Genomic DNA, 17,231 nt, shown 5'->3' on the forward strand with positions numbered 1-17,231 from the left:
CAGAAGGTGTGGTCTGTATCATGCCTTTGTGGCACCTCAACTATGTGTGTGTGTGTGTGTGGGGGGTCAGCAGACATTATAGTGCAGGAATTAATGTAGTCATGTTGTTTTTACCTCACAGATGACCATGGGGGAATGGAGTGTGTCCCCCTCACAACCTGATGTCAGTGTCTTATCAGACTCTGAGGATGACGGTTGCCATAGTGAGGCACAGGTGGGGTTTTTGGATGCTGAATCTGTCCCATTGGTTGACATCCCACGTCCACCCCCCAATGTCCCTACACACAGTCTATATGCCCACATATACCCAGTTCCCAGCATCCACAGGTATTGGCAGTCAGAGGGTGGTGGTACTGAAGCAGGGAGTGTGGTGACTATGGCATCTGTGACTGCAGGTACTAGCCATAGCCAGACAGCTGGTGAGGTCCCACACAAGCAGATTGAGAGGGGTGCTTGGAGGAGGACTGCTGCCCATCCAGCACATGTCAGAGGTGCCACAGCACATGTCATCTGATGCATGTTTTGGTCCATCATTGAGGCACAGGCACATTGTGAACAGTACACCAGATGGATGAGTGGTGTCATGGATGCCACACTGCCTGGCATGCATGACTTCCTTCACAGCACTTGTGATGTCTTATGTCATTTTGCTGATGTTGTGGATAGATGGTGGGGTGAGACATTGTCAGTCCTTAACTGTGCAATGTCTGTGCTGGAAAATGTGGTGGGAGTAGGGCATTGAACATTTGGATGTTGGGCAGCAACAACATCAGCTGAGAGTCCATGTGGCCATGCACAGTCAAACTCCCATAGCATCAGTACCACCAGCACTACTGAAGTGAGGGTGCTGTCCACACCTCAACATTGCATGCCATAGGCACATGGACCTGGGCAGTCCTATGAGGGACACAGACCCATCAAGCACTGGTCACCATCAGGAAACAGTACCACATCTGGCCCTGGGCGTGGTGGTGCCAGTGCCACTCTGGCTGAACCAGTTCCCATGTTCATGGCTGAAGACAGTGAACTGTACATTCTGCTATGTATGGTCCACAGCTGTCCAAAATACCCTCATTTAGGGCTAGCACATGGCTTGACTGTGTGCATGCACACACTCACACATCACTGTCACATGTAGGTCCCCAACAGACACACACATCTCCTCTTTATGGCCCAGCTGACCAGCACCCCTCCACACACACACACACACACACACACACACACACACACACACACACACACACACACACACACACACACACACACACAAACACACAGACTGTCAACTGTATGGCACAGCCTAGGCCTTTGACAACCCAAGACCACAACCTGTGCATGTGATGAAACCTGTATCACATCTTTTTTATCCATACCATCATTGCAGGGACATGCTAATATGTGTCTGATGCACAGAGTGAATACAGTACAGTTAATAGCAGATTGTAGTGCAGTACTGTTATGTCCTGTAAGGTGCTGTCTGCTGGCAATTGTCATGTGTACACATCAAAGTGTACTGTATGTACCTTTGTGCCATGATGCTTTATTACTGTTAGTACTGCTGACTGACTGTTGTCTGACAGACCTTATTCTGTTTCTGTTGCAGGTGTCTCTGTGTCCAAGTCCTGGGGATCTGCTGCCATTACAGAAGCTCATGATAGCATAGTGGCAATGCAGAGACCTTTGCCTTGCCAAGGTATGGCTGTATAATTGCGTGTTTTCCTAGGTGTGTATGCGTGGAACAGTATGTGAGAGACACTGGAGGCAGACAGCATAGTCTTGCATGCATAATCTCTTGACACAGCATGCTACTCTTCATACATGCCACCTGAAAGTTCAGTAGGCTTGCAGGTTCATAGGTCCATAGAACGTTACTAGAGTACTGGCCCTTTGTCCCTTACAGGCCTAGCCATTACTTTGTCACCAACAGATTCACTGATAGCACATGTTGACCCTGGCATTGATGGACAGAGGTTGGACCCTGGGACAGAGTTTTGTCTTCCCAGCCACTCATCACAGAAACACTTGATAATGGTCTGCATCATACTCTGTTTGACATGTGTGGGAAATGCATTCTCTGGGAGACAAACCTGTCTCTCCAGCAGGTTTATCTGTTGTCACATATGTGATTCAGGGCTGTCATGCTGGCAATGTGCACAGAGTTAGACTCAGATATATGGGGCAGCTGTTAAAGGGTTGAGCACAACATTGCCATCTAGGCATGCCACAGCCTGCCCGTGGACAACATGTCTGAAACCAAGTGGCCCACTACTGATTCAAGGCTGCCTGCATGGAACATGTGTTGAAGGCCATGGATAACCTTTGTGGGTGTTAACATAGCCTTTCCAATTGGTCCAGATGTCTGAATAGGTACATACTAGACAAGTCATGACAAAAATGTATTGTAGTACTGACTGAGGACTATACACAGGTAATGTCCATGTTTTGAATGGATGCAGTACTTTTACCTATGTGTTGAACCATGTCCAAGCCTTTTCTGACCACTGCCACTACTAGATGGCTGAATGCAGCAGTGTTATCAACCTGAGTAGCCAAGTCTGTCAACACAGTTTGTGTGTTTATGAGTTTGCATTTGCTGTGGGAAATAGTGGGTCCATGTCCTCACCATATGGTATGATGGTACTGTTTTCTGCATTCAGCTTGAGGCAAGGACCTTCGCACCATTCCATACCATTCCATACCCCCATTGCAGTGTGTTAACATTAGTTTATAGGTCAGTGACAGACAGCACACTACTTGCAGTTGCCACAGCCTTAGGTGGTATCTACATATATGGGTAGTGGCAGTTAGCATTCCTGCCTAGATACATGTGGGTCATTTGGGGTGTTAGCTACTCCCAGGCCCTACACATGTCTATATATTGCATACACATAGGCAACACAAAGTAGGGCTGACACCTTATCAAATGTGGAATGTGAGACACGTCTTGTAGAATTATGACAGTTGGCAAGACATACCATACCCATGGCAAGTGCAACAGACAGGACTTCCCTTGGTTTGACAATATGACAGCTTCTTTGTGTCACATTACCATAGGGTATGCTATTTGTCTTAACATTAAGGTGCTTCTGATATGAAATAATTGCTTTATGCAAGTAGTACACAACTTTAGGAAATGTTTGTTGTCCTATACTCTGGGGACCTCTGTATTGTTTGTGTCATTGTCACAGGTCACAGCTGGCTAAACATGGACTGCAACCTGCAGAGTGAGATAGGTGAAGGCCATACCTCTCACCTCTACAGATTTCTCCAGAATGTCCTGATGTCTGCCACATATTTTTGTTCGGGTTTGTCATAACATTGTGGTTTTCTGGCAAAGTAGTGTGAAATCATTAAAGATTTGATGTTACACCATAATGACAGATATTTTCCCATCAAACTTCATACCCTTTAGAAAATGCATGCAAATGCACAACCTGTTATGCTATCTACTTCATATGTTTGTCAGAGCAATAGTTCAAGATTGACCCTAATATTTGGGCTTTGTCCCACTTTTCTGTATGGCTTTATCCAGACATCTTTCTCTAAGGGGCTGAGAGGTATGTCTGTGTCCCTAACACAGTCACCCTGCTACAAAGGGATATACATATGTATACACACACACACACACACACACACACACACACACACACACACACACACACACACACGCGCGCGCACACACACACACTCATGCACTGCCCTTGTTAATAGTAGAACCACTGCCTGTCTAGTTTCACATATGATAGTGCTATACACATAGTGCATGACCCATAAAGCGTATACAGTTTTGCACTGTTTACCACTATTATTCAGGTGGATGACATCTGCAGGTACTATAAGGATTGCCACTGGGGGGTAAATAGCCCCCTTAAAATGGTATAACCATGTCTCACACACTGCTACAGGGGCATGCATTCCAACACACATGCACAGAGAGTTGCCATGTTTGGACTTAGAACACCTATTTATCTAGTTATGTACACCATACGTATTGCATGCAATACAGTGCTATTTTGTTTTAAAATGTCTAACTCTGCATCTAAAGTAGATGACAACTGAAGGCCCTGATTAGGGTAGTGATGGTGTACTTAACAGGCACATATGATGGTATAACTATTACACACACACACACACACACACACACACACACACACACACACAGGTGCGAGACAGAGATGCTGACACAGGGGATATGCATACACAGACACATACATTCACACAGTTGCCAGTTTTAGGATTAGAACCCCTGCCTATCTAGTTGCATGTACTATATTGCTATGTCCTCATTGCATGCACCATGGAGCTTGTATACCTGGGCCATACCTTTCATCCTCTTAGAACAATAAATGCTGACAAAGCCTTCAATAACGGGTGGATACCGGTGCAAACATAGGGACACTTTTTACATATTGCTCTTACAAATGTAGATAACTGATACAGTAACAGTTTTCACATTATCATTACTTTTGTGGAGGGTATGAAGTCTGAAACTCAAATGTCTGTCATTATTTACTGACTTCAGTTATCAATGATTTGCCAGGAAACCACAATTTTATGAGACACAGACCAAATGTATGTGGCAAACATCTGGACATTCTGCAAAACTCTATACAGTTGAGAGGTATGGCCTGCAGAGTGTCAAACAGTGCATCTAAGGTGGATGACATAAACATGCCCTGTAAAGTAATGCATTGGGGGAAGTCAACAGGGTGGAACTGTCTCAAAATGTTATAAGCACCACACACACACACACACACACACACACACACACACACACACACACACACGCACACACACAGGATAGCTACAGAAAATATGCTTCACGCACACCCACAGTTGGTAGTATTGAGATTAAAACCCCTACCTTTCAAGTTGCATGCACTACAGTGCTACGTACTTATCACAAGTAGCCACAGAAATTACATGCCTGGAGAGTATCCAGTGGTGTATCTAAGGTGGATGACATCAATAGGCCCTGTAAAGTAATGCAATGGGTGAAGTGAACATGGTGGAACAGGCCCCAAAATGGCATTGCACACACATAGGCAGGAAATACACAAAGCCACAAGGGAATATACTTAGACACGCACACACCCGTGCGCGCGTGCACGCGCGCACGCGTGCACACACACACACACACACACACACACACACACACACACACACACGAGTTGCCATTGTTGGGAATTGGACCACTACCTATCTAACTGTCTACACTATAGCACTATCCACTTGCTGCATACACCATGGGATTTATACATGTAGAGGGTGTCTGCCAGTGCTGTTGGGGTGGATGACATCAGAAGTTGCTGATAGGGAGGACAGTAGTCACAGGGCCAAAATATGGGTGGCCATTACACACACATAGGCCTGTTGTGTGTGTGCATTCTGCTGTACGTGTAATACATACAGAAACACACACACTCACACACACACACACACACACACACACACACACACACACACACACACACACACACACAGTGACTGATTTGTGATTACAACCCCTTCCTACATATTACACAATGGGTCTCAACATAGTATTTGCACATGCCACTGATTAAGGTTGGTGTACGTGTGGCTGCTGGGTTACATCACTCTATGTCTTTCAGGGTCTCTCTCTGTCTGTCACTCTTGCTCTCTCTCTCTCCCTCTGTCTCTGCCTCTCTGTAAATGATATTTGTATATGTTACCTATATATCTGAATGTATATCACACTCAACAGATGCAGATAAATCTTATATGTACCACACATGGATAGATGGAGGTAAACATGTGTGATGGGGGTGGTGATTGACAGTTAAGGTGTACACAGCTGTCTGTATGCAAAAGGGATATATGTACATCACAGTTCTATAGTCAGATGTGGGTCCAGACATGGGCTGAAAGTAACTAAGTGTAGAAGCATGCCCAGTATGACCATGAATAGTAAGAGTGGGACTCCAGGCCAGAACTACCTGTACTCCAGATCAGGACTTTGTGTGCTACAGCCGATTAGCTGATGAACCTGTGTAAACAGTCCAGCACCTCACTGATATACTGGCTGAGGGATCTCCTGACTGTGTGCTATCCTTATTAACTGAGTCACAAGTAGACTGTATTGGACTGAGCAGAGTTTTGCGTAATATGTGAGGTACATTTTACACAGCACTGCGATGTCCTGGTATGTCAGTGTCAGATCAGTATAGATTAATGTGAGAAACCACTGACAGACATTTGTCTACTGACTCCATACACTGCAGGGAACCCATGCTATTGCACATTTGTCTACTGACTCCATACACTGCAGGAAACCTATGCTATTGCACAAAGTGTTCTAGTCTGCAAATTCTACATTTGCCTGACCAGTGGTTCCTTCTTCCCCTTATATGTGGTCCTTTGCCCTGCTCTGCTCCAGTCACAGGCTATGTCCACAGTTGACGCTCTTATGTGGTTGTTGTTATGGGGTGTGACTGGGTTATAAGTCATAACATTACACACAGGGTAACGGACTGCACACCTCTGAATGTACCTGTTTCGCAGTTTGACCAGCACTGTGGCCCATACATCTGCTGTGGTCGTCAGACGGTTTGTGTTGCACTGTTCTTCTAAGGCTACATGTTGGCCATACCTCTCAAACTCTTACAGCCAGACATCTTGACAGGGCCATATATCACAGTCGGACAAAGGCCTAGACATGGGTACAGCATCTTAATATTGTTCTTCCAAATGTAGACAGTTGGTACACTGGTTTTGTATTAGCATGCATTTTCTTATGGGTATGAGGTTTGCATCTCAATTGTTTGTCATTGATGTTTTCACATCAACCTGTATTATTTTGCCAACAGTTTGCCAGACAAATGCAATGTTATGACAAACAGAACAGATATATGAGGCATACATGTGAACATTCTGTGAAACCCCGACATTCGTGAGGTATGGATGGTACCCACTGACTTGCTGTGAGTACTGACACAGATATGTGGCAGGTTTTGTATCCTGGTGCTAGACTGACTTGTCAAAACCTGCTGTTCTAGTAGACACCATGTAGGTTACTCAGAGCTTTGTACTGTCCATATCTGTGGCCCCCTCTCCCTCCATTGTCCAGCTTTCCTGCAGTAACAAATATTGACTTCTGGACAGCCTTTAGAATGCCTACTATAGGTGTAGCTGACATGCAAAATAGTAGACATAGCCAGTCTCGAACCATGGACCCTGCCACCCATAGTAAACTATTTAGCCCAGTGAGCCACAACAGCCAACAGTCAGTGCTGTCTACTTCCTGACACTATTAACCACACACATCCATAGCACATTGACCCCTGCATATTGTGGAAATGGAAAATGTTAGCAAGTTGATTGGGACAGCCCTGGGAGTGTGTGGTCTGCTGCTATTACTTTACAAACATAAATGTTACTGCAGTTCTATGGGAACATGGGTGTGTGCGGGGTAGGGCACCATACGTCCCAATTGTACAGATGTTCGCAGAATGTCTCGATCTTTGCCTCACATTTTGGGTCCATTTCTCATAATATTGTGGTTGTCTGGGAAATTAGTGGCAAATCGTTAAAGACTGAAGTTAGAAAGTAAAGACAGACATTTGAGTTTCAGACTTCTTACCTTTCAGAGAATTCATGCTACTGCAAAACCAGTTAATATATCAACTTTCTACATTTGTAAGAGCAATATTTCACAATTCCCCCTGTTTATAGGTCTTTTGCCCAAATGTCTTTATGGCTTTGTACAGATTTCTTGCTCTAAGAGGTTGAGAGGTATGTATGGGACTCCAGCATTGACATCCATGCATCTGTCCTATGATCCCGCTGTTTGTAAGTCCCTCACATAGTGCAGTGCTTTTTGGTGGGGTGGAGCGACTGCATATTCTGGGGCAGCCAGTATTTGGCAGAGAACTCCTTTTGTCCCACATAACTGCCCAGTGTCTGCTGCTATCCTGGTAGCCCACTCCATTCCCTTGCATACATGCAGCAATACCATACATATGCTACCACAGTCTACTACACCATTCATTTGTTGTTAAGAAAAGGACTTACCTTGTGCCTGCAGCAGTTGAGAGGGCAGTGCTTCAGGGCTGGCTCTGTCAGATGCATGCAGTACACAGCCTATACATAGTAAGGTATAGGTAAGATGGTGTGGCTGGCATCCTTTTTACTGTGTGTATGTGAGGTGGAGTAAGGTGTCAGTCCCTGGGTCCCTAGGTTGCCAGTGTATGTGCTATGCATTGCCTCTTTGCTAAGGCCAGGGTGTACTGGGCATGTCTATGTCTGCCTACAGGGACACGTTCAGTGGTTCCTCCTCTGAGTCCCCCTGTGCTTGTGGGGACCTTGGTAATGGTGGGGGCTGTGTCTCTCTTCCTTCTGATGTTCCTACCCCAGCTGTTTCCACAGGATCATATTGTGTAGCATGGCAGATACTATGAACATGTGTGCACATGTGGCTGGAGAGTACTGCAGTGCTCACCAGATATGTCAAGGCAGCAGAACCATGACTTGAGCAGCCCAAACATACTCTCTACGATATTCCTAGTTTGTGTGTGTGCCCCATTATGGCATTCCCCAGTTGGTGTGTGTGCATTCCTGATGGGTGTCATCATCCATGCTTCCCGTGTGTAGCCAGCATCCCCCACTAGAAGGCCATATGGGATGTCCCCCCTGGCAAATGCCTGGTACAGCTGTGATACATGCCAGATGGGGGAGTCGTGATAACTGCCAGCACACACATTGATGATAATGCCCTGGGCATTGCACATGACTGTCAGTTGATGGATTGATACCCTTTGCAGTTGACATATACTCTACCCTCCTCACCAGGTGATGCTTTGATGTGCACATGAGTGCAGTTTATGGCACCCAGTACCTCTTGGTTGTGTGCTACATGGTGGAAGAGATGCATATTACTGGTCCTTTCCTCAAGGGTACTGGAGAAATAAATGCGCTCACTGGCATGTGTTAGCATGGTGGAGTACCCTGGATGCAGATGCCTGTGATATCCCCATGATGTCCCCAGTAGGTCTTTGGAAAGTACCTGTAGCTAGTATTCTTAAGGCTATACATACCTTTGATTCCACGGGGATGGGTTCCACTCTGTTGGCTCTGAGTCTGAGGTGAGGGAAGCAGAGCTTGTTGAGTTCCTGTAGTATGTCCCTGACCACCCTGTAGCACTCTACTTTCTCCAACACTTGCAGCCCCTGAAAGGTTACCCTGGGCCTGAACACTCTTCTCCTCCTCAGTCTGGGCCTATTGTCATCATCATTATCATCATCATCATCACTGACCTCAGCTTGTAGTGCATACAGAAGTAGCAAAGCAGCAGCAGCCCCTATCATTTTGTCAGTTAAAATTCCCAAGTGTGTACTCCAATGGCGCAGAGTATGTGGGCAAAATCAGATTGAAGGGTTTATGCATACTTTATAGTGGTGTGATGCAGATGCAGCCTGTGTGATTGGCTGGATATGATACATTCCACCTGCCAGGTACATAATTCTGAGATTTGAATGGGACAGTGTGACTGGAACAGGGCTTATCAGCCTTTTATAGTCAATTGGCTTTCCCAGGCTGTTTCCATGTATTTGTTTTTTTTTTTTTAATTCTTCCCCTGCTAAGCCCTGCAGCACTCTGTGCAAGCCCATGGTGCTAGTGTAAACATTGCTCAGCAAGTTTTTACCCTCATCTGTGCATGGGCATGCTCAACTTTCTTTAAACTAGCTAAAACAAGCGCCGCGGAGCTAAGTATAGCTTAGCAGCCTGAGACACCCACCACCCGCTTAGCTTTGCTTAGCTGCACACAAACAGGGGCTGCTAAGCTACAATCAGCTTATATATGCCCTGACACACCACCTTTTCAGCTCAGCTATGTCTTCTGCCAACACCAACACAGTTCTAGCTCTACATGGTTAGTACCTATGGACACGGTGGCCCTTTTGACTATTCAGTAACACTGGCTCATTTACATGCACCTAACTGAGTATACCCTAGATACTGCACTACACCAAGGCCTCTCTCCTTGGCTACCACCATAACCTGCCATTGTATGACTCTGCATGCTGGCCACTATAATGCAATAATTTTATATAACTTTAAATTTCATGTTTTCAACTTTTTTTTGCAAACTAGTATGTTTGTGCGCTGCTTAAACATGCCGTATTTAATAAAAAATGTTTTTTTCATATATTGCATCACTTTTCTAACTCAATGGCCATAGTTTTGCCATTTAAATGCCTACTGGGCTATTAATAACCTTTTGTCTGAGCCATTGAAACCCCTGTTTAAATTTTAACTTTCGGTACACGGCTTGTAACCGTGTACATTTTTTATGCTTCCATGGCACCTACATGGGTACCTTTCTTCTTCCTGAATTAGAAAATCACTTCATGTGCATGGTTTTCACCAGCCGATGAGGTGATTTGCATTCCATGCACACCCCCGTCTCCGCACGATGTCGCCCCCAGCCCTGTTTTCTGGATCACTCTGCAGCCATATTCCATGTTCGGTCCACTACACTATTCCTACACAGACAATATTTCTGTGTAGGGCTTATTAAATTCCCCCTATTGTCTTCTATCATATTAATTTACAACACTGGGAAAACTGATAACATCTGCAATTAATTTTGTGCCCTTTAACAACTAATTTCAGAAAAAAAATCTTCAATTAACATTTCATTTAAACTTCTTTTAATGAATAATTCTTTTAAATATTTGCATTCACTTGTAAATAAACTGTTGTCTGTAATCATTCTGGAAAGTGTGATGAATTGGCCACTAGCTACATACGACTTCATATGTATATGATGCACATTACTATAGTGGAAATAGTTGTTAACAAAGGTTGGTTTAGGATAAGTAGATCAATTAAATACCTTGGCTTCCAACTTAAGTGAAGTATTTGTGTCCATGTAGTTAATTTTCAAACTATTATCTCCCTTAGTAAATTTAAAAAGAATGGTACTATGGTTGATAGAGTCAAGACAGACTTCAGTGTTTTCCACATTCCCTTACCATATAAAACTAAGTCATATATAAAACATTTGTCAAAAAATGTGTTATTAAACTCTGTCTAATGGGACAACCAGTTTTCTTCCTGCCAATGTCTGACTATGTTAAAAAGTGCTGGAGCAACTGCTTTTCCCATAGCCACTCCCTGTCTTTGATGGTAAAACTGGTTATTAAGGACACAACCAATATTTTACAAAACATATGTACTGTTTATAGTTGTGTTACAGAAATTTGTATGAACAGAAAATATTACACAAAACATTATACCAGGATCACCATATATAGGCTACTCACGTCAAGTATAAACATGCAAGTTTCTTTGCCATTGATGCTAAAACAAGTTCGTTTGGCTAAAACATCCTAGAAATCTTTCAGATATGACTTAGATTTTTGAACAATAGGATTAGGCACCTTACCATGCATTTCATTTCTAGATTCCATTTTCAATTCCTTTGCTGAAACTATGGGCTTCAAATGGGGTGAATTAACATGATTTATGTTTTAGGAATTCAAAATTAGATTCCTATTACTGAATTTTGAATTAATGAACATTCATATTGTTCAAAATGTATATAGCTCTGTTCAACTAGTTCCAGTAGAACATTATCTACAGCAGACTCATGAGATTTATGAATGCCAATCATTGTAACTTGTTGGTAGCAGTGAACAATTTGCAGTAAATGTAACATGATAGCGACCTAATCTGAATTATCCATTATTATTCAACTATTGCCCTTCTCTTCTTTCATAAATTATGCACAGCACATATCTTACAGAGCTTTAAGAGCAGTGGTTTCATTTTGATTTAAATTAAAAAAAATTGGAAACAGGCTTAGAAAGACATCTAATATCTATCATAAGTATGAACGTAACTTTAAAATATACTGTTAGAATTGGATTAAAATTGTTTTTCTTTTTTAAAGTCCACCAAATTAAAAATGCAGTTTGCATTTGATCAAAAATATATTGAACATTGAATCTCCTTATGAACTGTCTCTGTTTGACTAAAGTGTTCACCTAATTGGTCCTCTAAACCAGAACTTACATTGTAAACAGTGTCTCCTTCCTCGACCCCTACCTCACTAATCACAGATTTTTAGTGTCTCCATCCTTGACCTCTATCTCACTAAACAGAGACTTCCAGTGTCTCCGTCCTCAACCTCTGCCTCAATAAACAGAGTATTCTAGTGACTCCATCTTTGACCTCTGCCTCACTAAACAGAGACTTCTAGTGTCTCCATCCTCGACCTATGGCTCACCTTTGTTTGGTACGAGGGCTTCTCCCTCATTTCACTGTTACAGTCTGATCCATCTTTCTGTCTGTCTGCCTGCTTTGACCCTGTTAAATCTAGATCTGCATGCTGCTGATCCAGCCAATCTGTGCAACTCTTGGATCTTCAAACCTGCGGCACAAAGTACTGTAGAGCAGTACATGGAAAATTCATCTCCACCTCAGAATTCAAGATGTCTTATACAAAGTTCACTTAAGTGCTAAAACATGCAAAGAAATATATAAAAATCTAGTTTTGGAAGCATACTCACTTCTGCCATTCAGCTGAACACCCTGAACAGTTTTGGGTCTGGCACGCTCATATACATAATCACAGAAGTTTTTGGTTTCGACCACAAATGCCTCATCCAGCTGTTCATCACTGAGGCTTTCAAGATCTTTAAGCTTCATACTTGTAGCAGGCTGAGGGAAAACGAAACATCTCCTTTCAGGAAAACAAGCTTTGATACAGTTTCTGCATTCATTGAATTCCTTCTTTTTTTCTGTAAAAAATGTGACAAAGTTTAATTTCCCTTCTACAATAATGCCAAAAAAAATGATAATGTTTGAACATATCATCAAGTTCTCTGTGGATATAATTGTTATATCTGTAATTTTATTGCATTAATTACAACTATTCTTTGGTGCGTGACATACCCAACACAAATTGTTCAGGACTGTTTACTCTCCCAAATGCATCTTGCTTTGGATTTCATTTGTTGAGGAACTTATGCATAAGTAAACCTCAAGCTACATGCTTTAAATAAGAACAGACTGACACAAATATGATGTACAGATCAGAAACATGAAAACAAACCCAAATGGCAGGTAAGGCTACATGGACCAGTTGTAATGCACATTTTCCTGCATACAAAATAAGATGCACATCTTAACCAACAGGTGATTGCATGTCATCTTTTTCCCATCACTCATAAAACTGCCTTATACCTGTGCCATGCATTCATTAACGCCATTATTATTTTTGATGTTACTAACTCTTTGGAATATCTGTTCTAAAGCTGTACTACCCTTCATGTGGAATGCTGTGTGTCTCCTCTGAGCTATTCCCCTGATAGCTTCAGTCTGATACTCTGCCCCCCCCCACTCTCATCACCTGGTGTCCCCCACCCCATCCAGACTTCTTTTTTTTAATTCCTTTTTTCTCATAGTTTTTCTTACACTTCATTTTTTTATCCTGCAGTTATCATTCATTAAACTTGTTCTATCTAGGCAATACTGCACTATGATAACTGTGGAGGAAACAACTTAATTAAGCTGCAGGTCTAGGGGCCAAAAAGCCCCAGAAGCCATGGTGATCTAGATGATCCTGAATGCATTGCAAAGTTTTTAACAAACTTTTCATCTAAAAATGGCCATAAGAAAACCCAGACGAAGAATGAAATTTAGTCTTTACTATTCAACTTTTTCCTTGCATCCTTTCACCTCAGGGTTCTCATTGCTCTATCCATTATATATTTTTTAAACAACCTTTTCACCCAACAATGGCCTGAATGAAAACTATGATTAAGGCAAGATATTTACTCTTACCTTTTCAACTTTGCTTTTTCATACATCCTTTCGGCACATCCTAACTGACTGAGACTACACTGTAGTATCTCAATTAAGCTAGGAGTTTGGGGGCTTCTAGGCACTCAGAAACCATGAGATTATAGATGTTCTCAGGAGCATTTTAGAGCATTTATTCTCAATCTTCTGATCCAATGATGACCTGAACAAAAATCATGTGTAAGGAAAATAAATTCGATCTTACTTTTTATTTCAAGGAAGAAATGGGTTGTATCCAAGGCTTAATACACATAGCTGACTAAACACCATTTCACAATAAACTGAGAACACAAATATTTCTGAGGATACATAAATTATATCTGAGAAAAGTATCCATCTCTCAAAATAGGTAGCCACATTTTGTATATCCTCCTCCTCTATTGTTAAATTGGGATGAAACATAAATATTACATGGCCACAGTCATATATTTCAAGTTGCTGCTGTTATATGTATATACACGGGATCTACTTCACATGACTGAAAACACAAAATACTGAATTTCATTTGAATGAGACCACAATATGTAATTTTCAAAATATTGAAAACTCATTTGACTGACTCTCATTATACTGAAAGCTTATAATGCTAAATTTTAGAAAACTGAATTTTAAGCCACAGACATGCACACTTACAACACCAATGACTAACTCTTTCCAAAACTTAAAAACTAGTTACCCTCTTAACAGAAACAGGATGATATAAAACCAAACTAGGTGGGGGGCTATGCCCCCGACACCGCCCAGCTATACAGTATATACTAACTTCAGGATCACACTACGGTGGGGAAAATGGCATATACCTTTTACTTACCTTACAGTACTGTACTCAGTGCCACTACTGTCAGGAGTGCATGAAACGTCCACCATATTACTTTAGATACTTCCCACAAAAATGTAAAGAGACATACCCACATTTAGAAACACTATAACACTACTTTATATTACTCTATCAGTATTCTGAGATTTGGCATTTTAAAGTAATTTTTTTTTTTTTTATCACAAGCAAGTCACAGGTTAAGGGAAACACAAATCACATGTATGGCTTACAATCTGGTATTTTGAAATTCAGAACTATAAGCTTTCAATATAATGAGACCCAGTCAAATGAGTTTTCAGTATTTTGAAAATTAGGTATTGTAGTCTCTGTCAAATGAAATTCAGTATTTCGAGTTTGTAGTTATATGAAGTAGACCAATGCACACCATGTCTGCTCACCCCTACTCCCAAAAGACCCCCCCCCCCACCTTCTGATGTCTGATTGGGACAAAACTGAAAAAACTAACAGAATATAGCATATTTGCTGTCAGACATATAAAAACAAAATGCTTCTTTACTCTCCCCATATGACAGCCACCTGTAAATGCATCAGATGTTTGATTGTGAAAAGTAAAAAAACATGATTACAATAATGTTTCCCACTTGTTACTTCTACACACAATTCAGTGCTCCTATAAAACTATAGTGACCATCTGTGCACCCCATTGAGGTATGTGAGGAAAGTTAAAGAAATAATGACCACACTTTCCCTACCCCAACATAAGATATTGTGATCTCTGAGTTTTGGAAAGAATGTTAAAGAAAAAATGGCATTGTTCCAAGCCCCCCACACAAGTGCAGCAACCTTCTGTGTACACATTTGAGCAGCACTGTTTTTATAGGTGGGGTTCTGGGTCAATGTGACTACTAAGCCCATGTCAAATTCACTTATGCCACCTTTGTGTGTGACGGCCACCAGCCTCCAGAAAGTCTGAAAGTCTGTGCATTTTCTTATGCATTCTATTTCTTATTTTTTTAGAGATGACTGTTAAACTGTGTAAGTGACAAGAGAGTCAGTTACTTTCATCCTGACAACCTCCCTTCAAGAAGTTATAGCCACTTCTATGTACAGTTTAGACACCTGATTATTATAAAAGATGATGGTTGTTTAATATATTTCACATTTATTCCTAACAGTTGCCACACATATTAAACTATTGTATGTTGCTTCTCATAAAACATTAGTCTTGCAAAGCCAAAATAATAAGCTAACAACACCACAGACAGCACCAGCAATTGCACCTACTCTGTCTGTGCATATCAGCTGCCCAGTTAAGTAGTCCATCTCACTTCTCACAAATGCACATTAGTCCTGCAAAGCCAGCTAATGACTACTTGAAATGAGAAAAATTACAAGAAAATCAGTTACTTTCATTCAGTCACACCCAACTCCCCCTCAATAATTATAGGCATGACATCTGATAACATTGTAATATTATTTTGCTTCCACACAAACAGTTGCCACACATTAAAGTACTCCAAATTGCTCTACACAAATCACAGAGCCAGAAATATTGCCAAAATATCTGGTTGATCATTTCCATCATCATTATAAAAATAATAAAAGAACACTTATCTTACCACTTCTGTCTTTAAGCCATTCCTCTCATATCAACTGTCCAGAATTCTGAATGGCTTTGATTTTGTCTCTAATTTTTTGACCTCTGTCTCTCATAAAATATTTGATTTTTGTGGCAAATTGCTGAACATTATAGTCAGAGTAAATACACACATTAGAAATTCATAATACCTTTTGTTCAAAAAATACATGTTGTCAAGTATGGCTTGAAAGTTTTGCATCGACATTTGAAGAGCATGAAATCTCTGCTCCATGATTTCATAATGCTCCAGTCTACCCTGAAGTGGGTCAAGTGTGGCACCTCACTCCTATGGCACTACTCATAACACAGGGATGTCTTGTTATAACAGGGTGCTTTCTTTACTTATTTATTTTTTAAAAAAGAAACAACGTATTTTGTTATACAAAAAATAAATAAATAAATGTAAAAAGAGTGCCCTGCAAGCACAGTGCCCCCATTAGTGGTGTAACATTAAATGTCCTCAAACACAAAATTCGATTATTCCTCATTACAGATAACTCAGGCTTTCTGTTCTCATTGCTAGACATGTTGCATGGCAGGAGATCCCTTACTGTTGGATTGTAGAAATGAATCCCATCTGTCAAAATACATAAAACAGGTACACTAACTGCTTATGGAATCTGACAGAAACTCAAGTTATGTACTTACCATAATGATAAATCCCTTCATTCCAGTCCATCTGATACAACATATGGGTCCTCGAGTCCCTGTTTGGATGTCCTCCACCCCATTTTGAGCTCCAAACTCGAGCCCTTCCAAAATTTTCTACCCCATAATGCCCTGCTCCCTCCTGACTAACTCAGATCACGTTTGGTGCCCAGTTGGAAAATATCTGTACTGCCTTGGACTCAGGAATAAGGTTCTTTGATAGATATAATGGCAGGAGGAAGGGCAGTAGGTTGTTGTATTAGATGTTGTATATGATTGTAATAACTTTCTTGAGTGGCGTAAGCTATGCAACCTTGCTGGCTAGGCTTGCGTAGACCC

The 17,231-nt window shown here is 41.6% G+C and overlaps 1 protein-coding gene across 1 annotated transcript in view; it reads right to left on the reverse strand.

Annotated features, from left to right (window-relative positions):
• Window positions 1–17,231, reverse strand: part of LOC122799626 (guanylate-binding protein 1-like) — a 1,262,734-nt gene that overhangs the window by 851,920 nt on the left and 393,583 nt on the right. Inside the window, exon 6 of the mRNA XM_044068814.1 lies at window positions 12,534–12,764. Within this exon, the coding sequence (XP_043924749.1) occupies window positions 12,534–12,764 (231 nt within the window). The remainder of the gene's footprint in view (window positions 1–12,533; window positions 12,765–17,231) is intronic.

This window comes from Protopterus annectens, chromosome 4.part0 (genome assembly GCF_019279795.1).
Source record: "Protopterus annectens isolate FY-2018-M chromosome 4.part0, PAN1.0, whole genome shotgun sequence".
In the NCBI taxonomy this organism is placed as follows: Eukaryota; Metazoa; Chordata; order Ceratodontiformes; family Protopteridae; genus Protopterus; species Protopterus annectens.